A 12882-nucleotide genomic window follows, 5' to 3' on the forward strand; every position below is an offset into this window, starting at 1 on the left:
TGTTTAACTACTTTGATGGAAAGTTTCTCCTCTGATGAAGGCCAAAATTTGTGAATCAAGCAGAGTCATCCTTCAGGGTGTCAGAATGAGCCCCCCCCCTACAGGTTTGGCCCTAATGGCCTCCAAATGACTCCAGAGAACAAACCAGCCATTGACTCCACTTAGGGGGAAATTGGTTTTTAAAGTTTGATTTACGAGGTCATGACGGACGCCGGTCAGAGAATCGCAGAGCAACAAAGTTCCTCTGATGAACTCAGACTTCACTGAAGCTTTCCTCGTGTTTTGGACCAAAGTGGAACCAAACGCTGCTCTCTCATGTTGGTCGTGAAACCGGCAGCGGCTAATGAGAGAACTTCAGACCTTCATTAGAGATTCACAGACGCCTCAAAAACGTTTCTCTCTGGTTTGGAAAATGCATTTTTAAAATCAAAAAATGAGCCACACGCTCCTTTAAGGGGACCTAGAGGGCCTCAGAGTGGACCTCAGATTTGTAAAAACTACATGAAAGAAGACACCTTTTCACAGACAAACAGCAATATTCAGCTTTTTTCTAGCAGAAGCGTTTATTGGGACAGCTGAGGTGGACCCAGCGACTGCATCTGAGAACAGGACCGAGTGAGTGGAGGTGACCCATAGAAGAAGTCCAACCAAATGAAGTCACCTCAGTCGGCATTTCATGTTGGAGCCATGCATCATGAAAACCTTTGGATTGTCACAAACAAGTAAAAAAGGTAGCAGAAAGAATATTCTGACAAATTTATTGATTGACTAACAGCTTTTTATTTCTCTAAAGAAGTTTATGGAATTTTGGCGTTTTGGAGCCAGGGTTAAAGGACAACAACCCCAAACGTAATGAACCGTTAACCTTTAAATGCTGGAAATGCAACACAACAACACCTCAATACACACGGCCTGACATACTGTTATACTTCAACTGTTTATGCAATTAACGCCAAGGTAAAGCAGCGTTTCATCTTTATTTTCCCCAACATGCTTTTCTCTGGCTTAGAATCCGCTGGAATGACATTAAATACATTAGCGGTTGAAGAGTTACGGTAGCAGAAAGACTGTAAAGCTCTGGTGTTAAAGGGCTTTATAGCATCAAACCAGCAGAAAACAGCTAATTTAGTGCAAAGAGTTTTTATCGCTGTCCACCAGGGGGCAGCACAAAAGCAGAGGGAAGATCCCTCCCCCCCTCCCCACCACCTTTTTTTTTTTTTAACTTACCTATGACACAGAAGGGCTTCCTGGCGAAGCGCAAGCGTCCCTGCCATCCTCTGTAGCGACAGCAGCATCCAGCGGACCAGATGCGAATGATGTACTCGAACCCAAACACCACAATCATCACAAACTCCTACGGAGAAGAAAAACAGCGGCGAAGGTGATGAATTAAAGTCTGATGACAGACGGCTCTCAGAGCCAATCGCTGCCACTGAGGGCCTCCGCCTTATATGCAGAAAAATAACAATAATAAATACTTAGTTTTATTCTTTTAATACACAATAGTGCTGCTGCGTTAATTGGAAAAATCTCTACATTTTTATAAAAAATCCTATTTTTTCTTTGTAGATGATTGTTTATTTGATTGAGAGACAAAATAAACTCAACAAAGACAGTAAATAAATACATTTTTTAACACACTTTAGTTTTTTTTTTTTACACATTTAAACGCAACTACTACACATTTAAATGAATTAAGTTCATACCACAAAGAACTAAGTAACAAAGTATTTTGAAATTAAATGAAGGATAAAGTCGTAAAATTATAAGAATTATTTTTTCATTTTACAAGATAAAATTATAAGAAAAAAGTTGTATAATTATGTAAAAAGGTAAACAATTTACGAGAATAAAGTTGCAATTTTATGCCTCAAAAATCAGGCTTTTGTGAAAATACAATGTTAAATTTTGTTTTTCAAAATGTTTAGAAGACAATTCAACATTACCTGTACAATTTATGACGCAGAGTTCAAAGAAATCAGATGAACATCACATGGTTTGAGAATCTCGCTGAATCTGCTAGACTTTATTGTAAATGTACAATTTTATTTTCACGATGAAGCACTTTTTCCTTGTAAAATTACGATTTTTTTAAAGAATAAATTTATGACTCAATTCTGCCTTTTTCCTCATTCATTTGTTCACTTTTATGTACTCAACACTGCCCCCAAGTGGCAGAAACAAGCTCCAATACGCAGCTTGGTCCATAAACGTTTGTTTTTAGGGAATAAAAGGTTCTGTTGATCAGAGATTTTTTTTGATTGCTTGTTGTCTCAAACAGATCACATACGACAAAACAATAACACACCTTTGTTGTGGAAATAAACAGCAGGTGTGCAGAGCCTCGTGTGTAAAAAAAATGACCAAACGTGTAGGCTTCCATTAGCTCGGCGGTAATTAGTGTGCTGCGCTTTGGGAAATGGTGGCTGCAGCTGGAGGGAAAATCATGGCCAGTAAATGCTTCAGTGTAAAAAAATAATGGAGCTTTGCTTTCCATCAGAGACGGAGAGAAAGTGAAAGTCACCTGAAGTCACAGGAAGAGGCCTTTGAAAAGCGTTTCTTTGCTCCTCTGCTCTCCCTCTGAGAGCTGCTTCATTGTTACGAGCACTTAAAGTGAGTGAAGTTCTCAGTTAAAGGGCAGACTTTGAAACAAATGAGACTCTGATGTATGTCTGACATTTAATCGGCTGTGGAGACATGCGTGGATGTGGTGGTGGTGGTGGTGGGGGGGGCAGACTGACAGGAACTGGTGGATTCTAAGATTCTGTAAACTAAAAATCAAATAAAAAAAGCTGATATTTGTCCGTTTGTCCAACAAAGACGGGATCAATCTGTGATTCCAATGGTTTGTTTTTTTCTGATGCCTAAAAACCCTCAGAGTCGGGATCCAAACCCTCCTTTAAGACTAGAACCAAAGATGGAATCAAACTGTAGACCAGCACAAACCAGAGCCGTCAGCAAATATGAACAAACATTTCAACTTTGTGGATTTCTCCACGATTTCCAAAATTTTCTTTTGTTGTTATTCTGCATCCTAATATTCAAACCAATTATGATCAAAATGATAAAATCAATATTTTAGAGGACAGAAGATCAATCCTCCTCATAAAAAAACTAAAGTTTGTAGTAAATGAGGAGTCAGACTGCAGGACAGACGGCTCAAACTGATGTGATCTATTTATAACAGGAGTAGATTTTCTCACATAAAACAGAGACCCCCCCCCCCCCCCAAAAAAAAGAAAAAAACTTAGTTTAAGAGGAATCTGAACAACAAGGTTGTTGGATCACCTTCAGAACAGCTCCAAGTCTCAATCTGCCAGTGAAAAACCCTATTTTGTTCATTTATGTGAATGTAAAAATTTCTAGTATACTGAGCGTAGATCCATGGTTGTATTTGATGTTCTCCACATCCTCAGTTATGTAAGTCACAGATCCTAAAGAACGTCAGAGGAACCCGATCGAGAAGCTCCTTTTAAATTTTAGGGATTTATTCTGGATGAAAACCAAAAAATTCTTTGGATCAGAAAGAGTTTTTAAATTTAAACTTTGCTTTCATTTTAGAAAGAAGGAGAGAAGAGAAGCTGAAGAGCAAAGAAGGTTCTGGAGTTCTGGTTCAGTTCTAGAGTGGAGTGGAGGTCTGGGTCTTTGGTTCCTACCAGAATGAGCAGGCAGTAGGACGAGAATTCCTGATGAGCCGGGATGGTGGAGAAGACGGACAGGACCAGGCAGCTGAAGACCAGGATGAACCTGAGGAGAACAGCAGAGAGAGACGGGATGAATCTGGAATGAAGGACAGTCAGGACGCCTCAACAAGCAGAACTCGTCTGACGTCTGGACAAACGTCCAACTATTATTAGTGAAAGATCGGAGATGAGATGTTGGTCGTGTTTCTCCGAGCAACCAAGAACGAAGCGGCAACTGTTGCTCCTACTGTCCATGAAACCAAAGCCTTCCATCCAAAATGAGCTGCTCATGTTAGCAATATGAACAAAAGATTGAAATAGAAGTTACAGAATCGGGAATATGGGATGTTCTCCACCTGAAACCATCATCAGGCTTCTCCTGCTGCCCACCGTGAAGCAGATTCTCTTCAACCGTCGATGTGGACGAGGCCTAAAGTTTGGCTCATTTGGTTCCACCAGGATGAAGCAGCTGGAACCAAAACCAAAGCAGGAGAACTCAACCGCTTTTAAAAAAAACTTTTTACAGTCGGGATCCTGACAGCCACATTTTAGCTGCTTCCTGCTTTAGACGAAACACTACAGAGGATAGGAAGGTCTGCGCCCTCTGCTGGAAAAGCCCCCCCCCCCCCCCCCCCCCCCCCCCCCCATTTTATTAGTCTTTTGTAGTGTGAAATGTGTCTCCATTCATTACAACATAAAACAGCCGTAGTTTCTCATTCTGAACAATGTTTCATTGTTACTGGATGCACATGTTTCTGGAAACGTTAAGCTGTCACATCGGTTTGTCTGCGAGCGGATGCATCACATCCGAGCGGAGCAGGGAGCATTTTTTTCTACGTCACAAATCTCTCAAAGGACATTTTTTGCGTCTGCTCCCGATTCGCCACAATCTGAATAAAGAAATACTCAGTAGTGCAATCTTAAACTTAATTTTAGTGATTTATTTAGATATAACATTTCCAAAACACATTTTTATCTTAGAAATCTACTCTCCATCTTGTTGTCTTGGTTGAGTTTTGGCAAATTTTCAAAAAAGGATTTTGAGGAATCAAGAATCCTGTTTGGTTCTGGCAAAAACTGATCAAGCAGCTCAGATTCAGCAGAACAGTGAGGCCATGAGGTCTCACTCTGAGCTGACACCTTCCAATCGCTCTGCTGACATTTTAAATGACTTAAATTATTCAGTTTTGACTGCCGAGCATTGTGACGATGTCAGCTGAAAAGCCAGTTCCCTGTCACGGTGCACCTACGCCTCTCAAACTCACGAGGTTGTCAGGCTGACAGTCGTCTACCTCCACCCGCCGCCAAGCTGCACTTTCCATTAGAAGTACTTCAAAAGCCAGGAGAGAGTCAGAGGACGGAAATGCGGCAACATTATTAACCATTAGAAAAAGCTTTTTAATGAAAAAGCCGGTGTCAGAGTGAACCTGCAGCAGAACCGTCACGCCTCACCTTCCAAACTCAGAAGGGAGCTGGCAGCCAGACACGTCCTGGCAACGGCAGCAAGCTGCTGCATCTGTCCCTCCACCCACTCAGCCTCCACCTGTCCTTCACTCAGCAAGAGCTCAGCGAGCCACAAGGGCTGCTCTCATTTGCATAAATTGATTGGTTTGTCCGTAAAGACAGTTAAAGAACTAATGACTGACATCCACACCATCATAGAGGAACCTATGGTGAAGATCTGATTGATTGGAGCCGGAAAACGCGTTTGCTCCACGGTGTGGGCTGCAGGGGGTGCCGCAAGCGGCAGCTGTTCAGACCACATTCGGCACAGTCGGCATGTCTCAAAGTAGACAAAAACTTTAATTATGAGAAACAAACCTACCACAAAGACACAATAAAAAAATTCAAAAGCACAAAAACTTTAAAAGGATGTGACAAACGGGAGCTGTGAAGATGCCCACAGAAACCACACAATTTTAAAAACTGTTTTTCACATCAATCTTGTAAAATTTTACCACAAAAAAATATATTTTTTATTGTATTTGCAAAAATAAGAGCAAATATTTGATATAAACTTTCTCAAATCAAATATGGCGTAAGGTTTTCTGCGAGTTTTTCTTTGTTGAATTTGTAACTATTTTTGTCATCTTAAATTTAGACCAGGTGGTGAAAATAATGAGGAAAATAAAAGATTTGAGCTCTTTTCTATGATCACAGGGTTAGGACCGATGACATCACACATTTGTGAATCCCAGTCGGATTTTCTTTTAACAGCCAAAGAGCAAAAACACAAAACTAGGCTCTTGGGAGTCAGAGTGAAGGCAGACGCCGTCAGAGCCAGTTTCGCCTCCAAAGAGTTGAGGGAGCTACGTCAGCGTGGACATCACATGCTGCCGAGCCTCATGGGTAACCGTGCTGTTACCCTCACACCTGCACAGCATTTATTTGCGTTGTTGTGTAATCTCACTGTGTGACTGTATAACAAAGACAATTTGCTAAACTACCATAGAACTGCCACAAGTCGACGTGTTTGGCATGTAAAGTTTGTAAATTTCAATAACTGTCAATGGAAAGAAAATTTCAATTCAACCTGCAGACATGAACTGGGACCTCTCAGTTAGCGATCACATGTTAATCAGATTACAGGACAAGATTACATTTATCCTGAACAGATATCTTATCTTTGTCTGTCAGACGACCCCAAAGGAACCAATCAGCATCATGACAAATGGATCGCTGATGCTGTCCATGGTCCTGAACTCTAGCATGGCTACTAGCATTCATTTGTACCAGCAGGTCACTAAGTGACCAATTCTTTCCATCACATCTACTGCTAAACTATTCAAATCATGTGTTTCTCAAAGTATTTAGTGCTTTTCTTTATCAGACAAGTAAACCAAACTAGGTTACAATACTATGACACATTTTGACTAAGCCAACTGTAAAGTCTGGTTTTAGGATAAGACATCAAAAACAACAAGCAGTTCTCTAGTTTAGGCTGAGCCTCTGATTCTCTTTGACTCTTTAAAGTATGAAATGTAATAATTATTGTTCTTCATGTTTTAGGTTTTTAGCATGCTGTGTGTTTGAACAGTTCATCACATTGATGCCTTTTATCTGCTGTTCTCCTTTTTTTAGCTGAACAATTTGTCCATCAGCTTGTTTCTCTCTTTTGCAGATTTTTTCCTCTGACAATTGTACTATTGATCAAAGTCTTTTATTTTGTTACAAATTATTTCATGCTGCTGTTTTTTTCTCTTTCAACTTTTTCTCTCTTAGCTTTTTAGCATATATTTGAATTTTCATTTTCTTTTAACTTTTCCACATTTCTTCTTTGTTTTTTCTTTTGAAATATTGTTCATATCATTGACTTTATCTCACCTTTAAGCTAAACATAATAGCTTAACATTATGTCCATTAGCTTTTAGCTTCTTATAATTTTTTTGAACTATTTACTCAGTTATTGAAAACAGTTTTACGTATTTTGCAGCTTTTCTCCTACCACTCCAAGTACCGGTAAATTGTTTTCTCCAGCATCAACCTGTTTTATTTTCCTTTTAGCGTTTGAGCATGTGTTCTTAGAAACCTTTAACAGGCTTTTCTTTTGGCTCATTAGAAAGCTGCTTTTAAAGTTCACAAAAGCTTTTTTCTCTTTGCAGCTTTTTCTTGTAATAAGAAACTTTGCTCTGCATTTTTTTATTTTATTTAGCAGGCGTCTGTTTTATTCCTCTTCTAGCTGTAACACCGTTTTCCTTTGTGATGGACGGTCTGACACTCCCCCCTCAGAAAAGGGTAAATGGGCAGGACGGAGTAAAGTGAGAGTTTTATCGACTCCAGGGATCCAAGGTGGTGACCAGAAACTAAAACACCCCAGTTTTTACTGACATTTAAGTCCAAAAAGCTAATAAGTGAAGTTTTTGTTAAGAGAATATAAGGAAAAAAATTCAAAATGTTATATTTTTGGTGTTAAACTCTTTTTAAACATGGGTGTCAGAAGGAAAATGTTTCCTTTTGGTACCAGCCTCTAGTGGTCATTTGAGGAACTGCAGCATTTGGATGAGAATATAGATATATAAAGGGTTTATATCATGGTTTTCTTAAGCCTTTCAGAGTAAACTATATCCATGTATATGATAATATATACTCTTTGGCACAAAGAGTGCCAAAGAGCCCTGAGTTCTTGTCCAATCAGGAAGTCAGACGACTCGATCTCTGAGGCTCCGCCTTTCGTTTCCATTCATGACGTCAACCTACTGTCTGAGTTTGGATTTAATAAAAAAAAACATCCAAACTTTTGCAAAGATTCTTTTTGTGAGGAATGAATATTATAATACACTTTAAAAGCTCAAAGTCTGGATTTTGCATGAGATAGGCCCTTAAAAACATTTGCTTTCTTCTGAAACTACATATTTGTATAGTTGATAAAAAGTTATTTATAAACGTGAACACTATCTGTTTTGTGTGCATGTTGACATGTGGACATTTTTGCGGCTAGCAGGTGTGTTGATAATATTTGAGTGTGTGTTAACAGGCCCCGCCCTTTTTGTACTACATTTGAACCGTACCGTAACGATAAACAACCAGTAAACCTGTCTGCTCTATGCTGCTTCATGGTCTTACCCCCCTTCCCCTCCTATTATCACCCTCCTACCCCCCCCTCTCTCTAACGTCCCTCTCTCTTCTTCCCCTCTTTCCTTTTCCGTCCGGTCCAACACCAAAGATTTTCAAACATGATTGAAATTAATAAAGTTTGGCCTCAATTACAAAAGGGGTTTATTCAGACATACCTTTGGTTTGTCTGAAGATGAATAACCCCTCTTGTTAAAATAAAATATGTCCAACACAAGAGCTCTCATCTGTTTGCCTAGCTGTTGGACAGGACAAGTTTAAAAAAAAAAAAAAAAAAAAAAAAAAAAAAAAGTTATTTATAAACACGTGAAGCGCTGATTTAACAGGATTTTATCTTTCGCCTTCTGTGTGAAAAAAAGGATTTTCTGAATGATTGAGAAGATCTATCATGAAGACCGTTTCTCTGCATTGGTGGGTGATGACTCATTTCAAAATAATCAAAACGGATTAGAGTCCAGAGACATAGAAATGTCTGATTCAATGGTCTGAATTTAGCTAACAATGAGTTGAAAATGTGCCCGTCTTTAATGAAACGTGCGAGCGCTCAGCCTCTCCACAGTCATCGTCACGTGTCTCCAAGCATTCTTTGCATTCATGGTGACACAGAGTTGCCTCTGCAGAACTCAGCACTTCTCCCAGGGTGGAGGAGGACACTTCAGGGACGTGTCACAAACCGTTATAGTTCCCTTTAAATACTACAGTTCAGTTCTATGCGAGTGAAAAGACCTTCAGCTTCAGCCCTGACAGCTCAGAGAAAGCTGTTGTGAGACTGAAGACATTTCAATGATGAACCTGAGCTCCCTGAGCTGAAGATGTAGTCTGTGCTTTGTTGAGCAGCAGGAATGAGTGGGAGGCAGGGAGGCAGGGAGGCTGACACTGTGCCTCATTCCTGAAGCGCTGATGATACAGCCTGCAAGAATTACTGAGCGGCAGCAGAGAGAGCAGTTTCCTGGATTAAACCAGCGCAGACGAACATGCAAAGTGTTTCAGGGCTTTATGCTCTTTGTCGTGCAAAGCTCCTCGTAGTTGACCGGCTTTCCTCACAACCAGCAGGTTTGAGGAGAATAAACAGTTCAAATCCAGCGTCTGTGAAATGTTCCATAATATTCTGTTAATACCAGGATGATGACGAGACGGGGGATGAACACAACAACATAGAAACGTTAAAATGGCAGAAATCAGAGGACATCAGATGCTTCAACCAGCTTTAGGTCCAGAGTCTGGCCTCTTATTATAACTGCAAAATTTAATTCTATTGATAACTTTAGCTTTGCATGTCGATCCTTTCATTCTTTTTTTGGAACATTATAAAATAGCAGCAGTAAGTAAAGGGAAATAGAAGTAAAATACACCTCAAAGACCCACTGGATCATCTTCTGGTCTATTGTAAAATCGTTTCCAGTGGTTCTTTAATTATGATGATGCCGTTTTTTTTCAGGACATAGCTTTTGCAGAGCGGCAGTAGTTTATTGGAAATTTACCGTAGGCCGTAGAGCAACCCCGCCCCCCCATTTTTGTCACCCATCTAGCGAGCAATATTGCAGCTATTGAGTTTTGATGAATTATTAGTATAACAGTCTAATAATTAGTCTGCAAGTGGACACATCGAAATGGAGAGGAGCAGGAAGACTTTGTCCTGCTCAGCGGATTTTCTGCTTCACAAATGATCGCTTTCCCTTTTTTTCCATCTGCTCCTGATTCACAACAATATCAATAAAGAAATACTCAGAAATACAATATTGAGCTTAATTTTCTTTGAGTATGTCCTTCATCATCAGAAAAACACCAAAAACACAATTTTCACTGAAGTGAGTCTTTAAAGATAAAATTCTGAAGTAGTGTAGGTTAAAAGAACAGTTAAAAACTTAACAGTGTTTACTAAGTTGAGTTTTAAGGCTACCGGCTAAATGAGCTTATAAAAGTTAAATATTAAAAAAGTGAGTAGTAATGCTAAGCATGGCTATAAATGATAATAATTATAATGACTTAATGACAAATATGACACAAATATTAAACTGAAGCCAAAAAATGCAAATTAAACTGAAAAAAGGATAAAACAAATAGTAAAATGCTAATTTAACAGATGTTTGACAACTGAAAATAAAGAAAGGGCAAAACATTTTAAACCTAAAAACTCTTGAGGAAAACAATGGAATTGTTTATGTAAATGCAACAATTTCCAAATAATAAGCTTGTTTTTTTAAAATAAAACCTACGGGTTACAGCAGCAGGACGCGTGGCGTGCCTCTCTGCGATTACAACTATCTTCAAATTACTTAAAAAGTTGATTTTTCTCCAAAAAAGAGAGCTGACCATGCCCCCGAAGAAACCCCAGGAATATGAAGAACTCAAAAAGACTCTTGACATTATTCAAGAAACGCTGAAAAGTTTTATGGATCAAGTGTCGGCGAAGCTAACACCACTCTGGGATATGATGGAAGAGTTCCGAAGATTTCGGGCTCAAAACGAGCAGCGAGAAAACCAGGTCGAGATTCTGGAGAAAAGACTGGACGATGTGGAACAGCAAGTAAGGATGAATAATGTCATTCTCACTGGAGTACCAATCAAGCCTCGAGCTAGCACTGCTAATGCTAGCGCTAGTGTAGCTGGCAGTGCTACTAATAATACGGAGTTCGGTGGAGAGTCTCTGGAACAGCAAATACATTCATTTCTCACATCTAAAGGGATTTCCCTGGATCTCAATACCATCGAGACCTGCCACCTGCTCCCCAGGAGAAAGGAGACGGATAAACCAGCGATCCTCATCAGGTTTGTGAATCACAAACACAAGCTAGCTTTGATGACCCAAAGAAAACACCTGAAAGGTTCGGCTGCTTATCTGAACGACCATCTGACCAGGAGGAATGCTGAAATCTCAAAACATGCACGGCTTCTCAGGAAGCGTAAGCAGATTGAGAACACTTGGGTTAAAGGCTGCAGGATTTACGTCAAACCACTCGGTCCAGAGGACCGGTCCAAGGTTCTGGTGGTGAACACCATGAAGGACTTTGAGAAGTGCTTGATTACGGTCGTCTGAAACAACGTGGAGTAATAAACCAAAGAGCCAAATAATTTCAAGAAATATGACACCAGGAATCATCACTTTCTCCATCGTCTGACGTCACCTGAATAACAGCGGAGTTCTGACCTGCAGACAACTTGACCTCAACTTTCACCGCAGCTGATATCAGCTGAAGAAGGATTTGGACCTGAATCTAATGTCTGCAGACATAACAGCGAAGAGAACTATTAACTCTGTTTTGAACCCAGGAGAACAGCTGTTATCAGTAAAAGAAGAAATACCAACCTTGGACAATCGACAGTTATGGACCCTTTTTATTTTATTTTTTTTCTTTTCCCCAACAGCATTACTTTATTATATAAAAAAAAATAATAATAAAAAAATAATAATAAAAAATATATGTATATATATAAAAAGAGTAAAACAAATGATTAATCACTTTTGAAAATTGTTAAATTGATTGACTTTTGATGATATTACTTCACTAGCTCCTAAAATTGATAAATTGATTCAAAAATCTTTCCTAATGTAGCATAACTTTGCACATGTTTTTAACTTTTGATTCTTGATGAAATTTTGCTTTGAAAATTCCTGAAACAGTGTTGTGTCTATTTTACTGGTATAGTATTATTTTTTAAAGCATATGAATGACTTTTAAAAGTAACATAATTTGCATATATTTCAGATGCTGCATTTGCCATGTTAATTTCTAGAATAGTTATTTTTGACGTAGTACTTAAGTAATTCATCTTTGGCATGTGCCTTATTGATACCTTATTCTTAATTCTGTCTGATAAAACCTAGGAACCGGATATTGATAAATCATGTAATAAAATGGTTATAGTATAACGGGGTGGAATTATATAAGTTCGCTTCCTTCCACTCCCTTTCAAGCAATATTTATTAAATATGTCTAATTATCCTAAGTTTGATTAGTTACCGTATGAATGTATAACTGATGTTTATATTGCTTTTGTGTATAACTTCTATTTGATTGCTTGAAATAAACCATTTCAAATCAAAAAAAAAAACAATAAAAAAGCTTTAAATAAGCAGAAAAAACCTTAAACCTGTTTTTATTTCAAGCAGTTTGTTTAAATGTATCGTTTTCTTTATAGCTTGTTAATTTCATCTTAAAATAAAAACAAACTTGGTTAGAATTTGTTAAAATAGTTAAATATTTTCCAAAATTCTTAGCTTTTTTCAAACTTTAGCTTTTTTTAATGCTGAAGTTTGCTAAATAGTGCCTAGAGGTTCTACGCAAAGCTAAATTAGCTAAATGTATTATGATTGAAAATGAATATGATTTAAAAGTTAAACTTACAGCTTTAAATTTCTAACTACACTAAAAAAGCTTCAAAAACGACGTGCACCACCTTAACTAAAGAGCTGAAAATGGTCCAGAGCATTCGGTGAAACATTTCTTCATTCGTCTTCATCATTCATTCACAGAGGCAGAGAAATTCAAAAGGATCCTTGAAGTTGAGGGTTTGTTTTGTATTGATTCAGTTTGCTGAAATCCACCGTGTTTGTTTACTTCCATCTCACTTCAGGGTTAGATATATTTGGAAAATCATTAGGAATACATTACAACTGCACACAACC

The 12882-nt window shown here is 38.6% G+C and overlaps 1 protein-coding gene across 6 annotated transcripts in view; it reads right to left on the reverse strand.

The window, feature by feature from the left end:
* The window catches only part of LOC101171724 (potassium voltage-gated channel subfamily KQT member 5-like), a 109362-nt gene that overhangs the window by 19404 nt on the left and 77076 nt on the right, over window positions 1-12882 (reverse strand). For all 6 annotated transcript variants that reach the window (XM_023955049.1, XM_023955036.1, XM_023955046.1 and 3 more), the window contains exons 2-3: window positions 3657-3747; window positions 1228-1354 (exon numbers count right to left, since the gene is read on the reverse strand). In XM_023955049.1, coding sequence (XP_023810817.1) covers window positions 1228-1354; window positions 3657-3747 — 218 coding nt within the window. The remainder of the gene's footprint in view (window positions 1-1227; window positions 1355-3656; window positions 3748-12882) is intronic.

Source organism: Oryzias latipes, chromosome 1 (genome assembly GCF_002234675.1).
Source record: "Oryzias latipes chromosome 1, ASM223467v1".
Taxonomy (NCBI): domain Eukaryota; kingdom Metazoa; phylum Chordata; class Actinopteri; order Beloniformes; family Adrianichthyidae; genus Oryzias; species Oryzias latipes.